We start from the raw sequence: 23396 nt of genomic DNA, 5'->3' as shown, positions 1-23396 counted from the left end.
GAGCCACAGCAACTCGGGATCCGAGCCGCGTCTGCAACCTACACCACAGCTCAGGGCAACGCCGGATTGTTAACCCACTGAGCAAGGCCAGGGACCGAACCCGCAACCTCATGGTTCCTAGTCGGATTCGTTAACCACTGCGCCATGACGGGAACTCCTACATCCAGTCTTGTCCAGCTGCATCCTATGCAAACCTCTCCTTTTATTTTCCTATAGTGTCTCTTGAATATAAACTTTACAGGTAAAGAAGACCAATAAAAATCACTTTAGATTAAGGTTTATGGAATCTACATCCCAAGAAGCAATGGATTCTGGATTGCTAAAGTTCTTTTTTTTTTGGTCTTTTTGTCTTTTTAAGGCCGTACCCTCGGCATATGGAGGTTGCCAGGCTAGGGGTCCAGGTGGAGCTGTAGCAGCCGGCCTACACCAGAGTCACAGCAACGTGGGCTCTGAGCTGCGTCTGCGACCTACACTGCAGCTCATGGCAACACCGGATCCTTAACCCACTAAGCAAGGCCAGAGATCGAACCTATGTCCTCATGGAGGCTAATTGGGTTCACTAACTGCTGAGCCACGACAGGAACTCTTACACCAAAGTGAGCAAGTCAGAGGGATCTGTTTACACTAATAGTGACTATGCTATGCTAGGCTCTCTGTCTTGTGCTTTACTTACGTTATCTTTTTTTTTTTTTTTTTTTGTCTTTTGTCTCTTCAGGGCTGCACCCATGGTATATGGAGGTTCCCAGGCTAGGGGTCAAATCAGAGCTCCAGCTGCCAGCCTACGCCACAGCCACAGCAATGCCAGATCCGAGCCGTGTCTGAGACCTACACCACAACTCACGGCAACACTGGATCCTCAACCCACTGAGCAAGGCCAGGGGTCCAACCCGAGTCCCCATGGATACTAGTCGGGTTTGTTAACCACTGAGCCACGAGATGGGAACGCCTATATTATCTAATTAAATCACAAGAGCAACTCAGAGGGTGAGAATCGTCCCCTTTTCACACATGAGGAAACCGAGGCTCAGAAATGCTAAGTACTTGAATCAGCCTCTCCTCCAAGTCCAGACACTTTCTGCGGTGCCAGGCAGGCCCTGTGGAGCCGTAGGCCCCCCCGGGAAGGGATGTGGGATTTCAGCTTCTGGCCTGAGCACCAGAGTGAAGATGCATTCCCAGGCACAGGACAGGAAACACAGACTCCGTGGTGGGAGAGCTCCAGATGGGAGATGGAGCAGAAGAGGCCAGGAGTCAGGTAACCATGACGAGGATGCTCATTCTATTGCTGGGGGGAAATGCGCCTCCCCCAGAGCCAGTCCCAAAGCTTGTCTGGCTTTAGGAAATGCCGTGTTTTAGATTTCCAAAATTAACACATGCTTACTGGAGAATTCTGAAACGTGTAAACAAAATAAAAATCACTCTTAATCCACCCCCCAACAAGGCCTGTCAGTTCTTTTTTTCTGTGTGAATCTGTGAAAACGTATACATATGAATATTCCAATTTAGCAGGAAGCACACTGCAGATACTATATTTAACTCACTCTTTGAGCTTAAAAACACTTTTCGATGTAATTAAGTACTTTGCTATCAGATAATTTTTAATGCCTGTGGAGGTGTTCCACATATGATGATTCTATAGTTTTTTTTTTTTTTTCTTTTTTAAGGTTGCCTGCATTTAAAATTTTTATTTATTTATTTTTTTAGCCGCACTCATGGCACATGGAAGTCCTGGGCCAGGGACTCTGGGACACAGCTGTGACCCACAGCCGCGGCAATGCCGGATCCTTAATCCACTGTGCCTAGCCGCCAAAGATACACCACCAGATTATTAACCCCCTGCACCACAGTGGGAACTCCCAGGTTGGCTGCAGTTTTAAAGTATTAGTGACACTGCCTTCTCTGATCATCAAGAGAGGTGGTGACACCACACGAAGAGTGAGACAGTAGAGGGACCCAGGTGTATACCCTAGGTGACCCCAAGGGGGTAGAAAGTACAGGCAAACTGGGAATGGAAGACAGTGAGCTTCTCCTCACTAGGCATTTACCAGTGGATTCTGACCCCCAACAAAGCACACACCTCTTACCTGTACTGGCATAGCCCAGAGGTTTGGGCACAAGAAGAAAAACCACATGAGCTGGTTGGTGTCAATGGCCACCAGGTTACAGATCTGCGCTGCGGTCATTTCCCCCATGGATAGGTTGGAGGTGGACAGGTGCATAATTTTATTGTAAATCTTGGTCTGGAAATGAGAGCAGAGTGTTTCACATTTATCATCATCAACAGCCTAATCAGCACTGCAAATGCCATGTGGCTATAAAGCGCCCGGGGCTTGTCAAACATTTCCTCGTGGAGCCCCAGAGCAGCTCTGTAAAGGGCACTGTGTAATTGGTCCAGTTTTACCAACCGAGTAACTAAGGCTCAGGGAGGTAAAGGGCTTTGGCTATAGTTCAACCAAGTCAGAGAGGCAGCATGCACAAGACGAATCTACACCAGCATGGTGAGCTACTTCCCCAGCATGCAAGCCCTTTCCCCTTGAGACAGGACTTAATTAGCTTTTAAATCTTAAAAGCAGATCTTCACGTTCAGTTGTATCCTTGATTTACTGGAGGCCAGCAGAGAACACACTTTAGAGCCATAAAAATGATGAAGGGTGGTGGCAGTCGGCTTTAATGTGGCTGTCTCCAGCTGGGAGAGGGGGTGTGCTCTGGGTCCAAGTTCTATCTTAACTGAGCCTTGACATAAAACAAGGGTTCAGCCTGGGAAGGTCTTATTTATTTATTTATTTATTTATTTTTAGGGCCGTACCCACAGCATATGGAGGTTCCCAGGCTAGGGGTTGAATTGGAGCTATAGCTGCTGGCCTACACCACAATCACAGCCACAGCCACATCAGATCCAAGCCACATCTGTGACCTACACCACAGCTCATGGCAACACTGGATCCTTAACTCACTGGGTGAGGCCAGGGATTGAACCTGTGCCCTCATGGATGCTAGTCAGATTTGTTACCGCTGAGCCACGGTGGGAACTCCTGAGAAGGTCTTATGTGAGACAAAACATGTGTGTTGGTCAGCCCCCATACCATCTGGAGTTCAGCCACCCCCGAGGACCTTGTTCTGCCTCCCCAGGGCAGATGGGGAGCAGCCATGGTAAAGGCCCCCATGAGCTCTGAACCTGAAAGCTCCATGTGCAGTGTGATTGTGCCTCCCAGAAAGAAGGCAATTTTCAGGCTATGTGCCCTTAAACAAGGGAAAATGCTTTCCTATCTGAAATGACCTAGGGGTGCAGCTCTCGAATGAAATTCTATTGTGCCTTCTGTTGTAAAGCAGATTCTCAGCCCTTAATTCATCTTTGGTATAAACTCAGGCTTCTTTGTGGGTCAGGCCTGCTTAAAGCATGAATCTATTCTGTCTTTTTGGAGTTATATACACCATGGGTAAGGTTTAAAATAATAACAATGACATTTTTTGACAGATCTATGCACATCCTAAGTTATGTGAAATTTCAGTCTTTAAGGAATGATAATAAATCTAGTTTCAGTGAAGTAGGAACACACTATAAGCCAGCAAATAAAACATTATTAAGTAAAGATAAGGATATATAGAATGACACAGCCAATACCTGATATGTGTCAAAATTTTATGTAATACAGGAATTTTGTTTCATAACTTTTTGTGTAAGAACTGTGGTGGTTTTCAAACTCATGAGGACATAAACCCTTATCTATAAATCTCTGTAAATCTCTGAAAGGAAGAATTTTTTTTTCTAATTTTTCCCATAATTAATGCCAGCATTTTCTTTTGGGGACAGAGGAATTAATCTCTTATTTGTACAAAAGATTCTGACAATTTAATAAAAATAATTACATGCTAATATATTTTAAAAACCCATATTGGGCTCTTTTAGTATAATTGGAAAATATTAGGCCAGTGTATGATTTATGATGTAGAAAGAGAAAGTAGATTTAATTACAAAACTGCTTGACTACAAAATTGACTGCTGTTTGTGGTGGTACATGTGTGCCTGTTATTGGAGGGGTTTAGACAGAGGTTGGGATTTTTAGAGAGGTTTTCTGAACTCAGAAAATAGCAATAGCTTGGTTCTCCTAGCTCTGACCCCTATGAGTCTTAGAGGGTCTTGGATTTTCCTGGGATCTTTCTATCATTCTCGCAAGATGACATTTTTTGAGGAGATGTCTCTGCTTTTTCAATAAAAACCACTGGGGGGTGCGCAGAATGAGCACGTACGGCTGCACAGGTTGTGCACTACACAACTCCAGGGGCCGCCATTCACGTGGAATGTACCAAGATAACCAGAGTTTGGACCCTGACACTGTCCCCAACCCAGGCTATCTCCTTCTCCTGTCAGTCCCTTTTCTGCAATGCCTTTGATTCTGGCTCCCAGAGAAGCAATCAGTGTTAATGATTTTGAGGAACATTTCTGAAGAATGAGGTGGCTGTGGGATTTAGTCACAACTTCCTAGTGTTCTAAAGACTTCATGGGAATTGCTGGGTATGGCAGAATCTGCTGGTCGTCCCAACACTATCCATTCTCTTCTTTTCATAAGAAGACTTTCTAGCAGGGCATATACAGCTGTCAAGTATAAAGACCAGGAGTTCCCATCGTGGCGTGACAGAAACGAATCCGACTAGGGACCATGAGGTTGTGGGTTCAATCCCTGGCCTCGCTCAGTAGGTTAAGGATCCAGCGTTGCCATGAGGTTGCAGACGTGGCATGGCTGTGGCTGTGGTATAGGCCAGCATCAACAGCTCCGATTGGACCCCTAGCCTGGGAACCTCCATATGCTACAGGTGCGGCCCTAAAAAGCAATAATAATAATAATAAAGACCACGCTTTGCAGTCTCTCTAGGTATAGCCATATGGCCAATTTCTCACCTGTGGGATGGGAGAGTCTGTGCAACTTCCGAATTATGATTTGAAAAGAAGGAAGCATCTTCTCATTGTCTCATCTTTCTTCTTATTGGTTTAAATGTAGACATGATAGTGGCAATTTCTTTTTTTTTTTTTTTTTTCAGGGCTACACCTATGGCATATGGAAGTTTCCAGGCGAGGGGTTGAATCAGAGCTGCAGCTGCCAGCCTTTGCCACAGCCACAGCCACAGCTTGTGGCAATGGTGGATCCTTAACCCAATGAGCGAGGTCATGGATCAAACCCACAAACCTAGTCAGGTTCTTAACCCACTGAGACACAACGGGAACTCTGATAGTGGCAATTTCAATGGTCACACTAAACCACAAGACAAAAATCACATGAGAAGGCTGGCAGAGCAATGTTTCAGAAGGAGCCAAGGTCTCTGATGATGTGTAGCTGCCACATCAGCCCTGACTAAATGTGAAAAACAAACTTCTATCCTATTTAAACCAATTAGCACAGTGGGTCTCCGTTCCAACAGGGGAACCAAAATTCTAATGAAAACACTGGAACTCATCACCACCTTGCCTAAAGGGGCCCTGAATCCTTCCTACCTTGACTATCCTTCCAAGTGACTCTGAGAGGGAAGCCTCAGCGGGCAGGAGCAAGAACCTAGACCCAGGGACACACCAGGCCAGATAAGTCTCTCATGACGACCCATGATTCAAGAAGGCAAATAGATCTTAGAGGCTATCTAGTCCTGGTACGTCAAACATCTTTCTTTCTTTGTACACTAGGAAGACTGTTAGCTGAGCCCTGGAACAGTATCTGCAGAAAGATTTCGAGGCGGCACTTGCATTCAGCGGGCAAGAGTGCTGTGATTGGTTAGTGATGTCCATTCCTTTCAGAGCTGAGCAGGTGACATCTCCGATCCACTCCAAGGCAGAACGAGGGCTAGTATCACTCTATCTCCCAAGTCCAGCCCCAGACCCTTTCTGCTACAAACACGGCCTCATCAGTGGCTATTGTTTCAAAACACTGCTAAAGGGTAACAATGACAAACATGCATAGCCGAATCATTCTTGAGTGTCCACGAGGGCAAATAAGGCGGTTCTTAGGGTGAAGTGAGAGAAGTCATCATTCAAGTACCTGTATTGCGCCTCTCAAGTTAATGCCGGTTTCAATGGCGACATAGTAGGATGCTTGCAGAAACGTCCTTTGCAGTAGGAGGGCAAGGAAGAGAAGCACAGCTAGGACGTAGGCATTAGCAAGGAACTCTTGGGATGAGACAAAGTAAACCCCAAGAAATTGCGTCTGTTGGAGAAAGAGAAATTCAGAGGTGGCTATCATTGCCAGCAAAATGATTGCCATTCATACCTGTTTCTGGGCCATAGCGGCCATTATTACAGGACTCTCCCCCCACCCCCATGCTTGCAAAGCCTTGTGCAACTGTTGATGGGTGAAAAATCAGACTCAACAGTCTTCTAACTACAGGGAAGCCCACTCATGGGAACAGAATGTGGCCCAGTTCTAACCACAGGCTCATAAAGGTGACTCTCAGTGTGGTGGCCACCCGGCCCCGGCGAGTTCACTATGAATGGGACAAGAAGACATGGAGCAGATCACAGAGCAGCCAAAACTAGAACTGCTAGAATAGATCCCCCCATGTGTGTTCCTCGCTACAAAAATGGAATTAGCTGCGGTCTTGTCCCTGGCAGCCTGCACTGTAGAAATTTTTAGGGAGAAAAGCCAGAGGAAAACATGGCACTAGAGCTTGCAGGCGAGAGATGGGAACTCATAGCCTATAACTGACTGCTGCAGACCCATCACCCCAGTCTTGTGGGCTCCTGGGACCTCCTTTTAAATGTAAGACTTTCTTCCTGAACCTTCAGCAAGATCTCAGATGATAAGCAGTGGGGGTGGGGGGAGGACAACAACCGTTTTGACTGTGTTGCTAAAGATACCAGAGAACAAGAGCGTGTCAGTTTCTAAATTCAGCATCAACAGCTCCCAGGAAATCTTTGATCTTGATTCAGTCCCTTGCTTCCCAGCAAAGTCCCATCAATGTTTCCATGAAGACACGCTCTCTCCTTGCTGAGACTCGGCCCTGAACTTTGCAAGTGAGTTGGAGGGTGTGGGAGCTGCTGTCGCAGGGTAAGGAGTGGTGGGAACAAAGTGATGAGAAGGCGCCTGAGGCCACGGTCATGGCCAGGATCAGGCTGAAAAGGTCAGGATTCTAAGCGGGGTCCTTTCCCTAGAATCAGAAATTCCTGCAGGCAGGGTACAGGGCTTTCAGAGCTTTCTGATGGTAGAAGCAATCTTGGCTCTCAGTTCAACAGAGCCTTTTTTTTTTTTTGCTTTTTAGGGCCGTACCCTCGGCATATGGAGGTTCCCAGGCTAGAGGCTGAATTGGAGCTACAGCTGCCAGCCTACATCACAGCCACAGCAATGCCAGATCCGAGCTGTGTCTGCGACCTACACCACAACTCACGGCAATGCAGTTCCTTAACCCACTGAGCAAGACCAGGGATAGAACCTGCAACCTCATGGTGTCTAGTCGGATTTGTTTCCACTGCACCACAATGGGAACTCCTCAACAGAACCTTTTAACCAGCCCTCGCAGCTCTGTGGAGCTGGTCCTGGTTATGACTCTATCTCCCTTGCTCTGTGGGACAGAGAGCTCCTTTGTTCTTGGGCACAGCAGGAAGCAGACACAGGGAGAGTTGAGATCTCTTAGAGGAAGGCTCTATGGATACCTGAAGCCCTTGACTCTGTCTCATTTGTTAAAAGTACCACATGGATGGGAGTTCCCATCGTGGCGCAGTGGTTAATGAATCCGACTAGGAATCATGAGGTTGCGGGTTCGGTCCCTGCCCTTGCTCAGTGGGTTAACAATCTGGCGTTGCCGTGAGCCGTGGTGTAGGTTGCAGACGGCTCGGATCCAGCGTTGCTGTGGCTCTGGCATAGGCCGGGGGCTACAGTTCTGATTCGACCCCTGGGAACCTCCATATGCCATGGGAACGGCCCAAAGAAATAGCAAAAAGACAAAATAAAATAAAATAAAATAAAAGTACCACATGGAAAGGCAGAGGGGGAGAAGAGAGAAGATGGGGGTGGCTAGAAACAGCAAAATGGACCTTAAAATTAGGCTGCAGGGCTTGAGTTGTGACCTCACAAGGAAGCAAGGGGCAGGACACAATATTTATCAGTTGCAATGCTCACAACACCCTAGTGAGAAGAGTACCATTATTAGCCTGATACAGACACAAGGAAATGGGGTTTCAGCATGGTTAAGTGGCTGCCCCAGGTCACATGCCAGTAAAGGAGAAGATGGGAACGTGAACCTGTGTGATGCCCAAAACACTCCCCTAGATCCACTACCTAAGCCTTTCCAGCCTTTTGGCTTTGAGTCTCCTCTTGTCAGTTACAAGCTTGTGACTTGTGGGGGACCAATACATGCCCGCCGGGCTGGTTCTGGGTCAAAAATGAAGGCATCCGGACTTGGGAAAAACCCAGTCTTGTTTAGTATGCCTTGGAATTCTTCTGTTCTACCAGTCTCTGCAGAGAGACAGCTCTGGAGAATGGAATCCATTCTTTCAAAGCCACAAAGCACGTCACGGACATTTCTCCCAAAGGAAATAATTGAATGTAAGGAAACAGCTGTATGTGCAAAGATGTGCCGTCTCTGGATTACAGCAGGGGGAGAGTACCAAAATCCATGTAACTATCTAGCCATAGGGGATGGTTAGGTATATTATGATACTCATGGGAACCCTGTGCAGCTAAGAACACCAATCATCATGAAAGCTCTCAGGCAGCATGGAATGGCAGGCATTTTCTGTGTCACAATGATCAGAAAAAGCACATAGGTTGAAGAATGAGGGCTAGAAAGATCAACTGATCTCATTGGTTAGACTACAGATGGTACGTGTTAAATGCGCTTATCAATATTTGCACATTTTCGCAAAGCAACAAATTCTCTTTTTGTAGCCCTAAAAGCAAAGCCTTGACCCCTTCTCCCCAAAAAGCACACACCCTAGGGTCAGAAACTGTATTTCCTTGACTCAAGAATTTTGTGATCTGTTAAAGTGAAAATGTGCTTGCAGGTACAGGTCACTGGGTCATTTTTTGATCTCTCTTCAAAGAGACAGCATAAAAGGATAGAGGCCAGAAGAGCTACATTTTGATTAAGAAGCTGGAGATGGCAGTTCCCACTGTGGCTCAGCAAAGAAGAATCTGACTAGTATCCATGAGGATGTGGTTCGATCCCTGGCCTTGCTCAGTGGGTTAAGGATTCGGCATTGCCATGAGCTGTGGTGTAGGTTGGACACGCAGCTTAGATCCGGCATTGGTGTGGCTGTGGCATAAGTTGGCAGCTATAGCTCTAATTCGATTCCTAGCCTGGGAACTTCTGTATGCCTCTGTTCAGCCCTAAAAAGCCAAACAAACAAACAAACAAACAAACAACTGAAGTAGCAGCAGCAGCAGCAGCAGCTGGAGATGCTGCCCAAGGAAAGCAGGCCCTGGGACACTTCTAATGGCTGTGAGGGCGCTAGCATTGCCCAGCACCTTGAAGGCTGCAGAGGAAGAGCCAAGGAACTACAACTTGACATTTGGTAAATGCTTTGGAAAAAGATCAGGTGCCCTTGTCTCACATTTTCACAAGCTCTCAGGGAAGAAACGGTATTTGTTTCCAGGAGTTTCCCCAGTAGCGCTTAATAAATATACTTTAAATTAATCAGTGTGTACGATCTTCTTTCCTACCTACATTTTAGAGAAGCTATACATTTCCCCATTTTACAGTTGAGCCAGCTGAGGCCTGTTGAATGTGAGTGACTGCTGAAGAGCATACAGGGAATTTGCTGCAGAGGTAAGACTAAGACTTACCTCTGGGGGAGGTGACTCTGGAGATGCATCTTGGCAGCTGAGAAGGGGTTCGTGGGGCATGCCAGATTACAATAGCCACACAGGCTTGTCATGAAGAGACCAGACCACACGCTGACATTACAGTCACAGAAATGCATGTAAGTTCTCAAAGCACCCTCAGTGATAGCCACAAATATGGGCACCCAAATGGGGACACATATCGAGAGACACAGGGACAAATAGAAAGACGCACACATAGAATCATAAGCAGGTCCCAGGAGAACCCATTCAGAAACAGACATACACTCACTAACCTACACACGATTCCTCCTGAGCTTTAGAGGCCATGTGAAACTTTGGCCCTGATATCAAGCCCAGGCTGTTTTCTCTGCTCAGCTGACAGCCTAGAGCAGTCCTGGCAGCTTTCAGACTCCAGCAGTTCTTTATGAATCCAATACCCTTGCCTTCTAGCCAGATCAGTGGCATCCATGGCAGGTGACAGATTGTGGGTGGGGGTTGGGCGGGAGAGGGGGTTGGAAAAAAACTTATCATGGGTCGTGTGCCGCCTGGGTCCCAAGTTTCCCTGGGGAGTGACACAGGGACAGGAGTGTCAAAGATCTAGCAGGCCGTATGACACGTCCAGCAATTAAAGAAGAATTAAGAAATGCTTGTCCTTGAAGATGCCAAGGGCGGTGTGATTCTTGCCAACTGTGAGTATCTTGGAGAGGGAAAAGAGGACAGGACAGCCACTGATAAGACAGTGAACACTGGGTGCCCGGCTGTGCTGACTGTAGCAGGAAGGATTCGGGCTAAGCGGAAAGAAGGGCTTTCTCACCGAGAGGGTTGTTAAACACTGTGACATGGAGCTAGAGAGCTTCCTTCTTTCCAGGTTCATAAAGACCAGGATAGCACCTGTCTCTCTGGGTGACAGCCACTGGGAGGCAGGGGGGGTGAACCAAATAACTTCAATAAGTGACCCCTTTTCCCCATTTTCTGGGCCCAGAAGCCCAAATGAGAATTAAGCCATATCCCAGGCAACCACACGATTAAGGACTCTTTGTTGCTGACACTGGAGACTATATTTACTTTCAACTCTTGTTTCTATGTCTGTAAATTGCTGATTGTATTTGGGCTGCAGGGAACAAATATTAAATTTGATAAGGCCGGCTGCCACTGAGGCAGGGCCATCTGTCTCGGAGATTTATGTGCTGACAAGTAACTGAGACAAGAGCATTCCAATGAGAGGGCAGCACAGCCCAGCGTTTGCATATAAACAGAGAGAAAAGGGAAGGCAAAGCTAACATTCAGATGAACTAATATTCTAAGTGCTGTTCTCACTATCTCTTGGACACATCTGGCCTCAGAGCTCTTAAGAGACTCGCCTGAGAGTTTTGGGAAACACAGGAAGACCACGACAGTGTGGACCAGCTGATAAAGGGCTCTCTGGCCAATGTCACTTTCCCTTAATATTTTTTTTTGTCTTTTGTCTTTTTTTTGTTGTTGTTGTTGTTGCTATTTCTTGGACCGCTCCCGCGGCATATGGAGGTTCCCAGGCTAGGGGTCGAATCGGAGCTGTAGCCACCGGCCTACGCCAGAGCCACAGCAACGCGGGATCCGAGCCGCGTCTGCAACCTACACCACAGCTCACGGCAACGCCGGATCGTTAACCCACTGAGCAAGGGCAGGGACCGAACCCGCAACCTCATGGTTCCTAGTCGGATTCGTTAACCACTGCGCCACGATGGGAACTCCACTTTCCCTTAATATTAACAACTGCCTCCATCCTGCTGCAGGTATATCAATGTGGAGTATTTAGGGGCCACCTACGGGAAGACCGAAGCTGAAAGTGACACTCCTGTGGACAAGAGAAGCAGTGTCTTCCTCCCTCTTTTTGGGTCAAATAAAGTTCAGAGGCTCAGAAGCCAGAGGTGGTCTCCAAAGCCAATGAAGTCTAAATTAGCAAAAAGAGTTCTCGCATTCTTTTTTTTTTAGGCTTTCCCAAGTTTATTATTATTATAATTATCATTGAGAAATTGATGCATTATGTAAGCATTTTTTAAAAACAGGAAAAATTGTGAAGTACCATAAAGTATTCATAAAATTTATTTCAAAGTTAATAGTCTTCACCTTCTTGATTGAACAAAAAAATCTACCCATCTTGGCCTGGCCAACTCCTATTCATCTGCCAAGGCCCCATTTAAAGAACCCCTCCTCTATGAAGCTGTCCTGATCACTAGCTGAGTTAGTCACTCCTCCCCATAGTTCCTTGTATCTACCTCCTAGTAGTAATATTTAACACGTGGTACACAAGAAATTTAGTTAGATTTCTCTTCCCTTCATCACCTTTCACAGTCTTTGGGGCCAGAGGTGACGGTTTGATAATAGTGGTCAATTTAGCATCATGACTGTAAATGCCCAGACTATGGAGTGAAAGAGACTTGGGTTCAAATCCTGACTCTGTCAAGAGCTAGCTGAGAGATCCTAGGGAAAGTTACTTAAGCTCTTTGAGCCTCAAGTTTCTCATCTGTAAAATGGGGATGGCATGTCAATTATATCTCCATAACGCCATTCCCCAAACAGACAAACCACAAAAACCCACTTGCCTTTAAGGGCTGTTTTCAGGATGAAATGAGATAATGCATGGATAACTTCTGCACACAGTCAGGCATGTATTAAGCAGTCAATACATGGTCGTTATTGTTGTTAATCTTCCTCATCATGACCATGACCATGACCTCTGTATTCCCACAGCCTAACCCAGGTCTGCACGTAGTCGGGTTCAAAAAACACTTGCTGAGTAAAGCAGACAAACTTAGAGCGTCTCATATTCCTAGCCAAAAGTGCTCAGCTGATTAATTATATCTCTAGGAAAAAATTCATACGAACCTCTTGAGGATTAAATGCTATCTGCAAATTTGGAGCCCATGAGATGAATAACTGCACAAGGGAGAGTCGTAAATTAGTAATCAGATCCCTAGTTGGTACATCCTGGCTCATTTTTGGACTGTTTGTGGTTAAAAGGTTATAATGATTTCTTGCTGGGAAAATAAGATTCTGGGTCTTATTAGGGGTGAAAAGTTCTTCATTTTGTGACCATCTAAACCTAAGTGGCGGCAAAGAAAATGACGAAAAAATGGAGCCCTCCCCTCACCCCCAGAGTGGCTGCTATTGCCCCAAGGAAAGAAAATAAACCCCTAGAAAGATTTCCTTTTTTGTCCAGCAAATTTCAGTTTGTAGTATTGTTAGAGCTGGAAAGACCATTCAGTATCAATTAGGCCAATGGGGTTCAAATATTTTAAGGACGTGGAACTCTTCTTTTTTATTTTTAATTAATTAATTTATTTTTTTTGTCTTTTTAGGGCTGCACCCATGGCATATGGAGGTTCCCAAGCTAGGGGCTAAATTGGAGCCATAGCTACCACCCTACACCACAGCCACAGCAACGTGGGATCTGAGCCACGTCTGTGACCCACACCACAGCTCAGAGTAACGCTGGATCCTTAACCCACTGAGCAAGGCCAGGGATCAAACCCGAGTTCTCATGAATACTAATTGGGTTCATTAACCTCTGAGCCATGACGGGAACTCCGGAACTCTTTTAAAAAGAAATTTTAGGAGTTCCTGTCATGGCTCAGTGGTTAACGAATCCGACTAGGAACCATGAAGCTAACAAATAGAGGCTCCGTACACTGGATAGGTAAATGCACTTCCTGCAACTTTCTGAATGACTAAGTAACCAAGAGCTACCATGGTGATGAGGGTGTGGGGAAAAGAACAGGGCGCCATAAATCCTCCAGGGGCACAAGCTCACTTTCTAGCATTTTTATTGACCAGGTGCAGGGCCATCTCCTGGAGGCGGATATTGCCAAGCGCGTGGTGCAGTGAGGAGCCACCCAGGTGCATCCACCACTCACACACGTATGTCTCTTGCCCATTCTCACCCATGAGTGAAAACTTTGCAGGGGGTGCCCTGCGCTACCCCTGGGTAGCCTACCTTGGGCTGGAAGACATGGTTCTCCTTCCCAAGGTGGTCCACGATTCCAAAGATGCACAGTGGCCCAGCAAAGCCCAGCAGGTCGGCCAGGATGCGGAAAGTGCTGCTGAGGACCAGGCGCCTCCCGAAGGCATGGCAGAGGGCCCGCCAGATGGCCCGGGCACCCTGTGTGCTTTGTGTGTCCTTCTGCTGCCCAGAGAGACCCATGGCAGGTCAGAGTCACTTAGGGCTCGTGCACAGCGGGACCCAGCTCCCCGCTACCCAGGAAGCCCTTGGCTCCTGCTGCCTGGGGAAACCCAGTGACCATGTCTGCTGCAAAAAGGTAGAACCACCAAGCATGTGGTGGGTCCCATCAATGGCAACATGTCCAGATGGGGAAACTGAGGCCAGATGATGGATCGAGGTCACACAGCTAGTTGGGGACTATGTGGTGAGCACAGTACTGCAAGGAGGGAGTGGCACATGCCAGTCCAGTGCCTCTGTCCCCTCAGTGTCTCCCCTTGATGCTAGGGCAGAGGAGCGAAGGAGCACTGTACTGGGAGTCAGGGAACCAGCTGTGGGCCAGCTCAGGGGAGGTCACAGTCCTTCTCAGGGCTTCCGTTTCCTCCTCAGTGATATGGGGAGATGCCTGCCTGGCACAACTCATAAGGTTATTGTAAAGATCAGGCCACTAACATACCAGCTGTTGAAGTGGGTAAAATTTCCCAGCTTTACAGTCAATGAGCTCCAAAAGGAAGAGCACAGGGCATTAGGAATCCAGGAGGATTCCTTCCCTTCAGGGCCTCAGTTTCCCCATATGGACAATGAAAATGTTAGATCAAATGACCTGAACTGTAAGGGACCCTCCAGCTGTGACTGTCCTATGAGTCTTTGGGCCTGACTTGTCCCTGATAACTTAGGGCAAACCTCTTCCCCTCCCTGGGACTCAGTTTCCCCACTGTCCCATCAGGGGTTTGACCTGATGCTTTCTAAGGTCCCCATCTGTGACTCTTAAACCAGAGGGCCAGGGAATGGAGGGTGTGGTCATGCCCCCACTGACCGCCTGGGCATCAAAGGCCTCACGGAGCCGCTGGTAGTTGGTGAGGGCCCTCATGGCGATGGGCAGCTTCCCAATGGCTCGGAGATCAATGGGCTTCTTGTGAGCAGTCTTGATGAAGGCGTTCATCCACCAGTAGGTGCCCTTGGACAGCAGGTTCACAAAAGGCTGTAGGAAGCGCACCCCCAGGTCCTGCAGGTCCTCTGGGGGCTTCACCTCCCTCGGCGTCTTGAAGAAGATATATCTCTGTGGGCACATGCACCATCAGGGATGGGTAAGTGCCACTTCTCACCACCCTCCACTTTGTCCCGGCAAAAATCTAGGGGTGGAGTTCCCTGATGGCCTCACAGCTAAGGATTCGTCATTGTCACTGCTGTGGTGCAGGTTCAGTCCCTGGTCTGAGAACTTCAGCACACCAAGGCCGTGACCAAGAAGAAAAAAAAAAAAAAAAAAGATCTAGGGTCATGACACTCCACCCTTTACCTCTGACAGATGGGGCCCATGGTTCCCAGAAAAAGGATCCCCCCAACTCCTCTTGGCCACCAGGGCCTCTTGACCTGTAGCTCTTCATTGAGATCCACTTGGAATCCCCTGGGCTGGGTTGGGTTGAGGAAGAGCAGGAATCTTCTATATATCATCTCCTCCAAATCTGAGGACACCACCATGTTTCATGTAGGGGTTGTGTTTTAAAACATGGAGCCATGTAGACCTGGGTTTAAATCCTGCCTCCTCCACTTATACTAGCAAGGTGTCTTTGGACAACTCTTATCTAAAATGTTTCCTCATCTAAAAAGGGGGGGGAGTTGCATCACAGAGATGCTGTGAAGGTCTGTGGAGGCAGCAAAGGTAGAAGGCCTCTGTACCCTGCAAATCACCAACCAAAAGTAGAGAAATGCATTTTTTTTTTTTTTGCTTTTTTAGGGCCACACTCATGGCATATGGAGGTTCCCAGGCTAGGAGTCAAATCAGAGCTGTAGCCACTGGCCTATGCCTCAGTTACAGTAATGACAGATGTGAGCTGCATCTGTGACCTACACCATAGCTCACAGCAATGCCAGATCCTTAACCCACTGAGTGAGGCCAGGGATCGAACCTGTGTCCTCATGGATGCTAGTCAGATTCGTTTCCACTGAGCCATGACTGGAACTCCGAGAAGTGCAAATTAAAGAAGCACTTCACCCTCATCAGACCGGCCCAAATTAGAAATGGCTATAGCTCCCATTGTTGGCCAGAGGAAGGGAAAGGATTTTCTAATTCATGGCTGGTAGATGACAGCATTTCTGGAAGGTAATCTGCAATAACAATTAAAATTTAAAATACACAGAGCCTTTGAGCCACCAACTCCACCCCTTGGATTTTCCCCTGTAGAAGGAGAAGCAGCAATATATAAAGATATAAGTGTGTTGAATACACCATTATTCACTATGGCAAAAACTTGGCAGCAAAGTGAATGTCCATCAGTGGGGTAATAGCTGAATAAATTATGGATCATCCATATTATGGAATATTATGCAGCCATTAAGAAAACTAAATTAACCATGCTAGATACAGAGGGAGTCCTAAGAGATATCTATTAGATGAAAAAGGCAAGATATGAAAAAACTATGTACAATAAAGACCACATTTTAATAAAATGAATATCAAGAGGAAAAAATACTTGCATGTGTTGAGGAAAACCCTGAACAGATACAAGTATGTGGTATTAACAAAAATGAAGAATGGAAGGACACAACTAGGTAGTTAATCTGGTTGCCTGGGGAGGGAAAGGTTGGGGGTGGGGAAGGTATGAATCTCAGAGAGGGAAAGGGAATAAGTAAAAATGATTTAAAAGGAGTTCCCGTTGTGGCGCAGTGGAAACAAATCCGACTAGGAACCATGAGGTTGCGGGTTTGATCCCTGGCCTCGCTCAGTGGGTTAAAGATCTGACATTGCCGTGAGCTATGGTGTAGGTCGCAGACGAGGCTCAGATCCTGCATTGCTGTGTCTGTGGTGTAGGCTGGCAGCTGTAGCTCTGATTTGACCCCTAGCCTGGGAACTTCCACATGCCACAGGTGCAGCCCTAAAAAGACCAAAAAAAAGAGACTTGCATGGAGCCACATTTACTACATGTACTCATTCATATGTGTAACTACACGAATACATTAAAATAAAACAAATTCCCCTGACTTCAGGGGGAAAAAAAAATCAAACAAACTCAGAGAAGCCAGTACCTGAAGCTTTTATTTCCTCTCTAAAGGATTAATCTCCGAATCCTACAGCCTTGGCTGTCACCTCTCCCACTGGGATTCTGGGGTAGAGGGCAGTGGGGCCAGATGAACTTACCTTCTCCCACTGGCCTCAACGCTCCTTTGGGGGGGGCAGGTAAAACGAGCTGACTCCTCCTAGGGCTTGGCTATGAAGCAGGGTGGGGGCCCATACCCAGGGGCAGGACTCTGGTCAGAAGCCCCGGCCTCGCCCAGGCGTGTCCCCAGGTGGGTGGCAGCCCAGGAGTGGCCTGCTTACCCTCACCCTGATGACGTTGACCTCCACGAGGAGCAGCATCCCGTAGAGGATCACCAGCAGCCCCGTGAGGCAGAAGCGCAGCTGCGAGAAGCCGATGGCGTGGTCGTAGAACTTGACAAACTTGATGGTCTTGGTGATGAAGGCCAGGGTCCAGTAGATGAGCAGGGCTGTTGAGGAGATGCAAGAGCGCAGGGGACGTGTGTGCACCTATTTGTGTTTGCACTTATGCATGTGCAAGTGTGTGGAGGGAGCAAAAAGATGTGTGTGTCAGGGAGGAGGTGCATGTGTGGACAAGCAGGTGTTATGGGTGTGAGTTTACACACTGCAGATGACAGGGATGTCTGTGAGTGTGAACATATGAATGTGTAATTTTGAGTTGATGTATATACATTAAAACATTCAGGATAGGCATGTTCAAAACTAATAATAAACTTAGAAGTCAAAGGCGGTCAGTCAAATTTTCCTTTACAGTACATAAGAAGAAAACAGGAAAATTATTTCTTAAATTTAATTGTTATAGGCACAGTGCCAAGTAAGCACTTTAAACATATTTATCTCATTTATTCCTTACACTAAACTTGTGAGGGAACTACTACCACCACCTCCAATTTAACAGACAATAGAATCCAGGCTCAGAAAGGTTTGGTAAGTGATCCAAGGTCACGCAGCCATTGAGTGGCAGAACTGGCCTAGCCTAGTGCTGGAGCCCATGCATATAGGCTCCAATCTCTAATGGCTTCCTTGTGAAGTTTCCAAGCTGGGAAGATCTGAAAGGTCCTTCAATCCAGCCCTTTGACTTTACAGAGGAGGAAACAGACCCAGAGAGAGGAGGTGACCTGGCCAAGCTCACTGCAAGCTAGTGACAGACAGGGGATGGGGGCATAGGTCCCTGCCACTTTCCAGAGTCCACTACAGCTTGATGATGTTCCTCAAGGATCCTGGGCAGTGAGGCATACAAAAAAGTGAGTCACATTCTTGCCAGGCAGTGCCTATACTAGGTTGAGCTGGGCCTGCAGCCAAATACGCCTGGGCTCAGAGCCTGTGACTTAATAGCTATGTGACCTTGGATAAGTCATTTAACCCATTAAGACTTCAGTTTCCTCGTTATAAAATGGAGATAATAATGGTACTACCTCAGATGTGGGAACAATATATGGAAAGCATTTACATAGTAAGCCTGGCACGCAGTGGGTACTCCCTGGATTATCAGCTGTTACTATATTTATTATCTCCAGATCTCAGATCTGAGACCATAAACATCAAAGCTCTCAGTGGAACCTGTCCTCTAAATTCCCACCCACTCCTTCCTCCTCCATATCCACCGATAAACCACAGTTGGCTGGCAACGACAAAAGACAGCAGTAACTATATCGTCCTTTAGGGGGCGCTTTAGCACAGACAGGCCTTCCCTCCCTTATTCCGGAGTCATATGTTCTATGACATATGCTACATATGACCTCGTATATGACATAAGGTCAGCCTAAGTCCTTAGAGCGCCTCCCTAGAGGAACCACAAAAAGGGAAGGAGACCTCCAGCCTGCCCTTTGTCCCTAGGTGGGCCTGGACATGAGTGCTAGGGCATCTCTTGGGGACAAAAGCTGGGGTCTTCCTCAGCGTGGCTCTGGGCTGGAAACTAGGTCCATACATTGAACTTGCCTGGGGAGGGGCAAATGCCATCTCTCTCAGGTCCCTGGGTGAGAACCTTAGGAAAGAGGGCAGGAACATCTGCTTCTGGTCTCAGCCTTCAAAACTGGTCTCCAGGTCACAAGGAGTCCCCCAGCTGCAGGCCATCTCTCTGCCTCCATACCTATACTCCCCCAGACAGACTATCTCAGTGCCAGAACCTCTTTGGCCCTTTGTGAGGGTTTCCTACTGAGGCTAAGACTTGAAAATATGTCTCAAATTGGTCTTGCCTCTAACACATAATAGACACAGTCTGAATTGATCTTTTAACAATCCTATAACTTAGGCAGAGACTTACTATTCCTGTCAAGATGGTAAAACTGAGGCTCAGAGAGCCTGGGTGTCTTATCCACGGTCATACAGCAAGTTAGGGGTGGACCCAGGACTAAGCCTGGGGTTATTTCCACAGTCCCACCCTACAGTGCTGAGCCCTCAGCCTGTTGCCAGACCCAGCAGCGCTCAGCAAAAGCTTAGTGCTTGTCTGAGAACAGGAGAAAGGAAAGAAAGCGGTATGACACAGGGGCTGCTGGTGAGTTTTAAACCATGAATTCCCATTACCTCTGCTTCTTCTCCCTCAGCCCCACATCCCACCTCTTACTAAATTCTGTTTTACCTCCTAATTATCATGAATCCATTCACTTCCATCCATCTGAGTGGCCACCTGGGTCAGGCCACCATCCTGTCTCCCTGGGGGACCTTGAAAGCCTTCCCAGGGTTACCACGCTTCCCCTTTTGCCTGCCTCCAATCTAGTTGCCCCAAAGCAGTGAGAGGTTTTTTTTTTTTTTTTTGTCTTTTTAGGGTGGCACCTTCGGCATATGGAGGTTCCCAGGCTAGGGGTGGAATTGGAGCTACAGCTGCCAGCCTACACCACAGCCACAACAACACCAGATCCGAGCCACATCTGTGACCCCCCACCACGGGCTCATGGCAACACCGGATCCTTAACCCACTGAGCGAGGCCAGGGACCGATCCTGCAACCTCATGGTTACTAGTTGTTGGATTCATTTCCACTGCACCACAACGGGAACTCCGCAAAGCAGTGAGTGTAATCAAACATGATCCAACACACCCATGTTCACGGCAGCATTATTTGCAATAAGCAGATGATGGAAGCCACCCAACTGCCTGTTGATGGATGAACGGAAAGACAAAATGGGGTGTATATACATAATGGCATATTATTCAGCCTTAAAAAAGGAAAACATTTTGACATGTGCTACAATATGGGTGAACCTTCAGAATATTATGCAAAGTTAAATGAGCCAGTCACAAACAGACAAAGCAGTGTATGATTTCACGTACATGGGGTGTCTAAAGTGTCAGATTCACAGAGACAGAAAATAGAATGGTGGTTTCAAGGGGTTTTAAGGGGAGTTATTATTTAATAGGTACAGTTATTGTTTAATAGGAAGATGAAGGAGTTTTGGAGACGGATGGTGGTGATAGTTACCCAACAATGTGAACGTATTTTTTTTTCAGCTATAAACATAAACATTTATAATCATTTAAAATAATAAAAGTCTGATCCAAATGCTGTAAAAAATAGGCATAAATGTCCCATATACTTCGATCATAGTTGAGGCTCTACTGTAGTATCAAGAATACATATCATATTTAAAAATGTAATTCCATTCTATCATAAATTTGATTGAAAACTAACATGCCTCCTTGGAGTTCAGAAGGGCTTTGCTGGAGTGATTTGGATGGCCCAAGTTTTTTTTTATTTTTATTTTTTATTTATTTATTTTATTTTTTTTAATTTTGTTTTTTATTTACCCACTGTACAGCAAGGGGGTCAGGTTATCCTTACATGTATACATTACAATTATATTTTTCCCCCACCCTTTCTTCTGTTGCAACATGAGTATCTAGACAAAGTTCTCAATGCTATTCAGCAGGATCTCCTTGTAATGTGAATGTATTGAATGTCAGTGAACTGTACACTTAAAAGTGGTCAAAATGGTAAGTTTTATGTTATGTACAAACACACACACACACACACACACACACACCAATCCTCAATGGCTTCCCATTGCCCTTGGAATAAAGACCAAGGCCTGTGGTGTGGCTTTCAAGGTCTTGCCTGGTGTAGGCTCCCTGTCACTTGGCCTTCAAAGTTCAGCTCCCTTCTGCTCTCTGTACTCCAGCCCATGTTTTTTTGCCAGATTTACTAATGTGCTTTGCTTCTTCTGCCTCTGGGCCTTTGCACATGCTGCTGCTTCTGCCTGAAGCATTCTCTCATCCCTTCTCCCAGTTAGTTCCTACCTAACCTTCAGTTCTCAGCTCAAACATGCCTTCTTCATAGAACACCTCCTATCTTACCTTGGCCCAGGATCTAGGTTACTGCAAGGGACAATGTAAACAGCATCACAATTCACCTTTCTGCAAGACTGCAGACCTGGGACTGGACAGTAGCCTCTTCAGAAGGCTAGTTCTTCCCCTAATACACACTGCCCTGCAGCTCATAGGGTGAATCCTCTTCACTCTTTTCTGTTCTAGAATTTCTGGCTCTGTGAAGAGCAAAACTCTACAAAAGGGGAATAGAGGGAATTACTTCTTATTCCTTGGAAAAGGACTGGTCCATCCATGGGTGATAATTTGTGCTTTAAGGAGAGAACACTGGAGTTCCCTCATGGTTCAGCAGGTTAAGGATCAGGTGTTGTCATTGCTGTGGCTTTGGTTATAGATGTGGTGTGGGTTGGATCCTGGGCCAGGAACTTCTGTATGCCACAGGTACAGCCAACAAGAAAAAAAAAAATGAAGAGAACATTGTGTGCTTTCTGGAGAATGAGAAATGAACTCACCATATGATCAGACAGGGTTTTTCTAGGGGCACTGGTCAGCCAGGCCCTGGTGGTTAATGAGGGGGGTCTCTGTGCATGAGGTGCTGCTTCAGATACTGGTGAGGGATGCTCTCTGAAGCCTATATTTAACATCTCTCCGCCTGCTGCCTCCCAGTCCCCCAACCACACTCACAGGGGGGTGCCTGGGGCGGGCGCATCACCTGGATGATCCCAATGGAGCCCAGCTCCCACCTCACACAGGAAGGCAGACCTGTGATTAGCTTGGGAAACATCCTCTGCCCACTCATCACACTGTGCTGTTTTTGGCTGAGCACAGACTCCAGATGTCAATTAGATACTGTGACTCCTAAAAATCATAGTCTGACTTAATGACACACAACCTGACCACAACCTAACAGTCAGACCTGCAGCCCCAGCCTTAGACATGCAGACTGAGCCCCACACAGAGGCAGATCTGTGGATTCATACCTTGCACTTAAGCACAGTCTGTGGACCCTGAGACACGAAGTCTCAGCCTTTTAAAGGGCCTGCTTGGGTGCCAGACTCCTGGGATCTAAACCTTGCTCTGCCCCTTGACCAGCTGGGAGACTAGGGCACAACATTTAACTTAAGAGCCTTGTTCTCCTGATCTATAATAGGGAAATAATAATAGTACCTACCTCATAGAGTTGTTGTAAGGATTAAATGAGTTAATATATGTAAAACGCTTAAGACTGTGTGCCTAGCAGGTGCTAAATGAGGGGTCACTGTTATTATTATTTTTGGCCACGTCTGTGGCACATGGAATTCCTGGGCCAGGGACTGAACTTGCGCCACAGTAGTGATCCAAGCCACAGCAGTGACCATGCCAGATTCTTAACCTGGTAGGCCACCAGGGAACTCCTTACTGATCTTATTTTCAACCGCTCTGAGTTTCAGTGTTTGCATCTGTAAAATGGGGATAGCAACAGTGTAAGAGGGAGGGGTTAAGTGAGATAATGCATGGACAAAGCTTAGCATTAAGCCTGGCACATAGTATACACTCAATAAATGTCAAAATAGGAGTTCCCGTCTGCACAGTGGTTAATGAATCCGACTAGGAACCATGAGGTTGCGGGTTCGGTCCCTGCCCTTGCTCAGTGGGTTAACGATCCGGCGTTGCCGTGAGCTGTGGTGTAGGTTGCAGACGCGGCTCGGATCCCGCGTTGCTGTGGCTCTGGTGTAGGCCGGTGGCTACAGCTCCGATTCGACCCCTAGCCTGGGAACTTCCATATGCCGTGGGAGCGGCCCAAGAAATAGCAACAACAACAACAACAACAACAAAAAGACAAAAGACATAAATAAATAAATAAATAAATAAATAAATAAATAAATGTCAAAATAGTCATCACTATTGTTTCTGCTTGGGACCCTGGCCACAGAGTGTCAAAAGGTCTAAGTGGGTACTCTTTCCTGGGTTTCTCTAAACATTGGCAAACCACAAGCTCTGGTCCTGGGGCCCCTCTCTTCTCTCCAGGTGACCCCATATGGGCTCAAGGTTTAGATGCCACCTACTAGCCCCTGACTGCCCCTGACCTCCTCTGAAAGCCCGACTTGCTGATCTGTCTGCCCACCTGACACCTGAGTTGGCGGTTTCAAGCTCAACATGGCATAAACACC

At 46.9% G+C, this 23396-nt stretch overlaps 1 protein-coding gene and 1 long non-coding RNA gene across 6 annotated transcripts in view; one reads left to right on the top strand and one right to left on the bottom strand.

The window, feature by feature from the left end:
* The window catches only part of ABCC8 (ATP binding cassette subfamily C member 8), an 89606-nt gene that overhangs the window by 57557 nt on the left and 8653 nt on the right, over nt 1-23396 (bottom strand). For 3 of the 5 annotated variants that reach the window (XM_047776185.1, XM_047776188.1, XM_047776189.1), the window contains exons 4-8: nt 17270-17436; nt 14771-15013; nt 13732-13920; nt 6021-6185; nt 2082-2237 (exon numbers count right to left, since the gene is read on the bottom strand). In XM_047776185.1, the coding sequence (XP_047632141.1) occupies nt 2082-2237; nt 6021-6185; nt 13732-13920; nt 14771-15013; nt 17270-17436 (920 nt within the window). The remainder of the gene's footprint in view (nt 1-2081; nt 2238-6020; nt 6186-13731; nt 13921-14770; nt 15014-17269; nt 17437-23396) is intronic. The other 2 variants (XM_047776186.1, XM_047776187.1) reach the window with 2 other exon arrangements.
* LOC125125335 (uncharacterized) lies at nt 10296-11703 on the top strand. Its single transcript, XR_007134409.1, has 2 exons — nt 10296-10447; nt 11531-11703. It is a non-coding gene; the product is annotated as an uncharacterized LOC125125335 (long non-coding RNA).

The sequence above is a fragment of the Phacochoerus africanus genome, chromosome 4, assembly GCF_016906955.1.
Source record: "Phacochoerus africanus isolate WHEZ1 chromosome 4, ROS_Pafr_v1, whole genome shotgun sequence".
Taxonomy (NCBI): Eukaryota; Metazoa; Chordata; class Mammalia; order Artiodactyla; family Suidae; genus Phacochoerus; species Phacochoerus africanus.
This window is presented reverse-complemented; position numbering and strand designations above follow the sequence as displayed.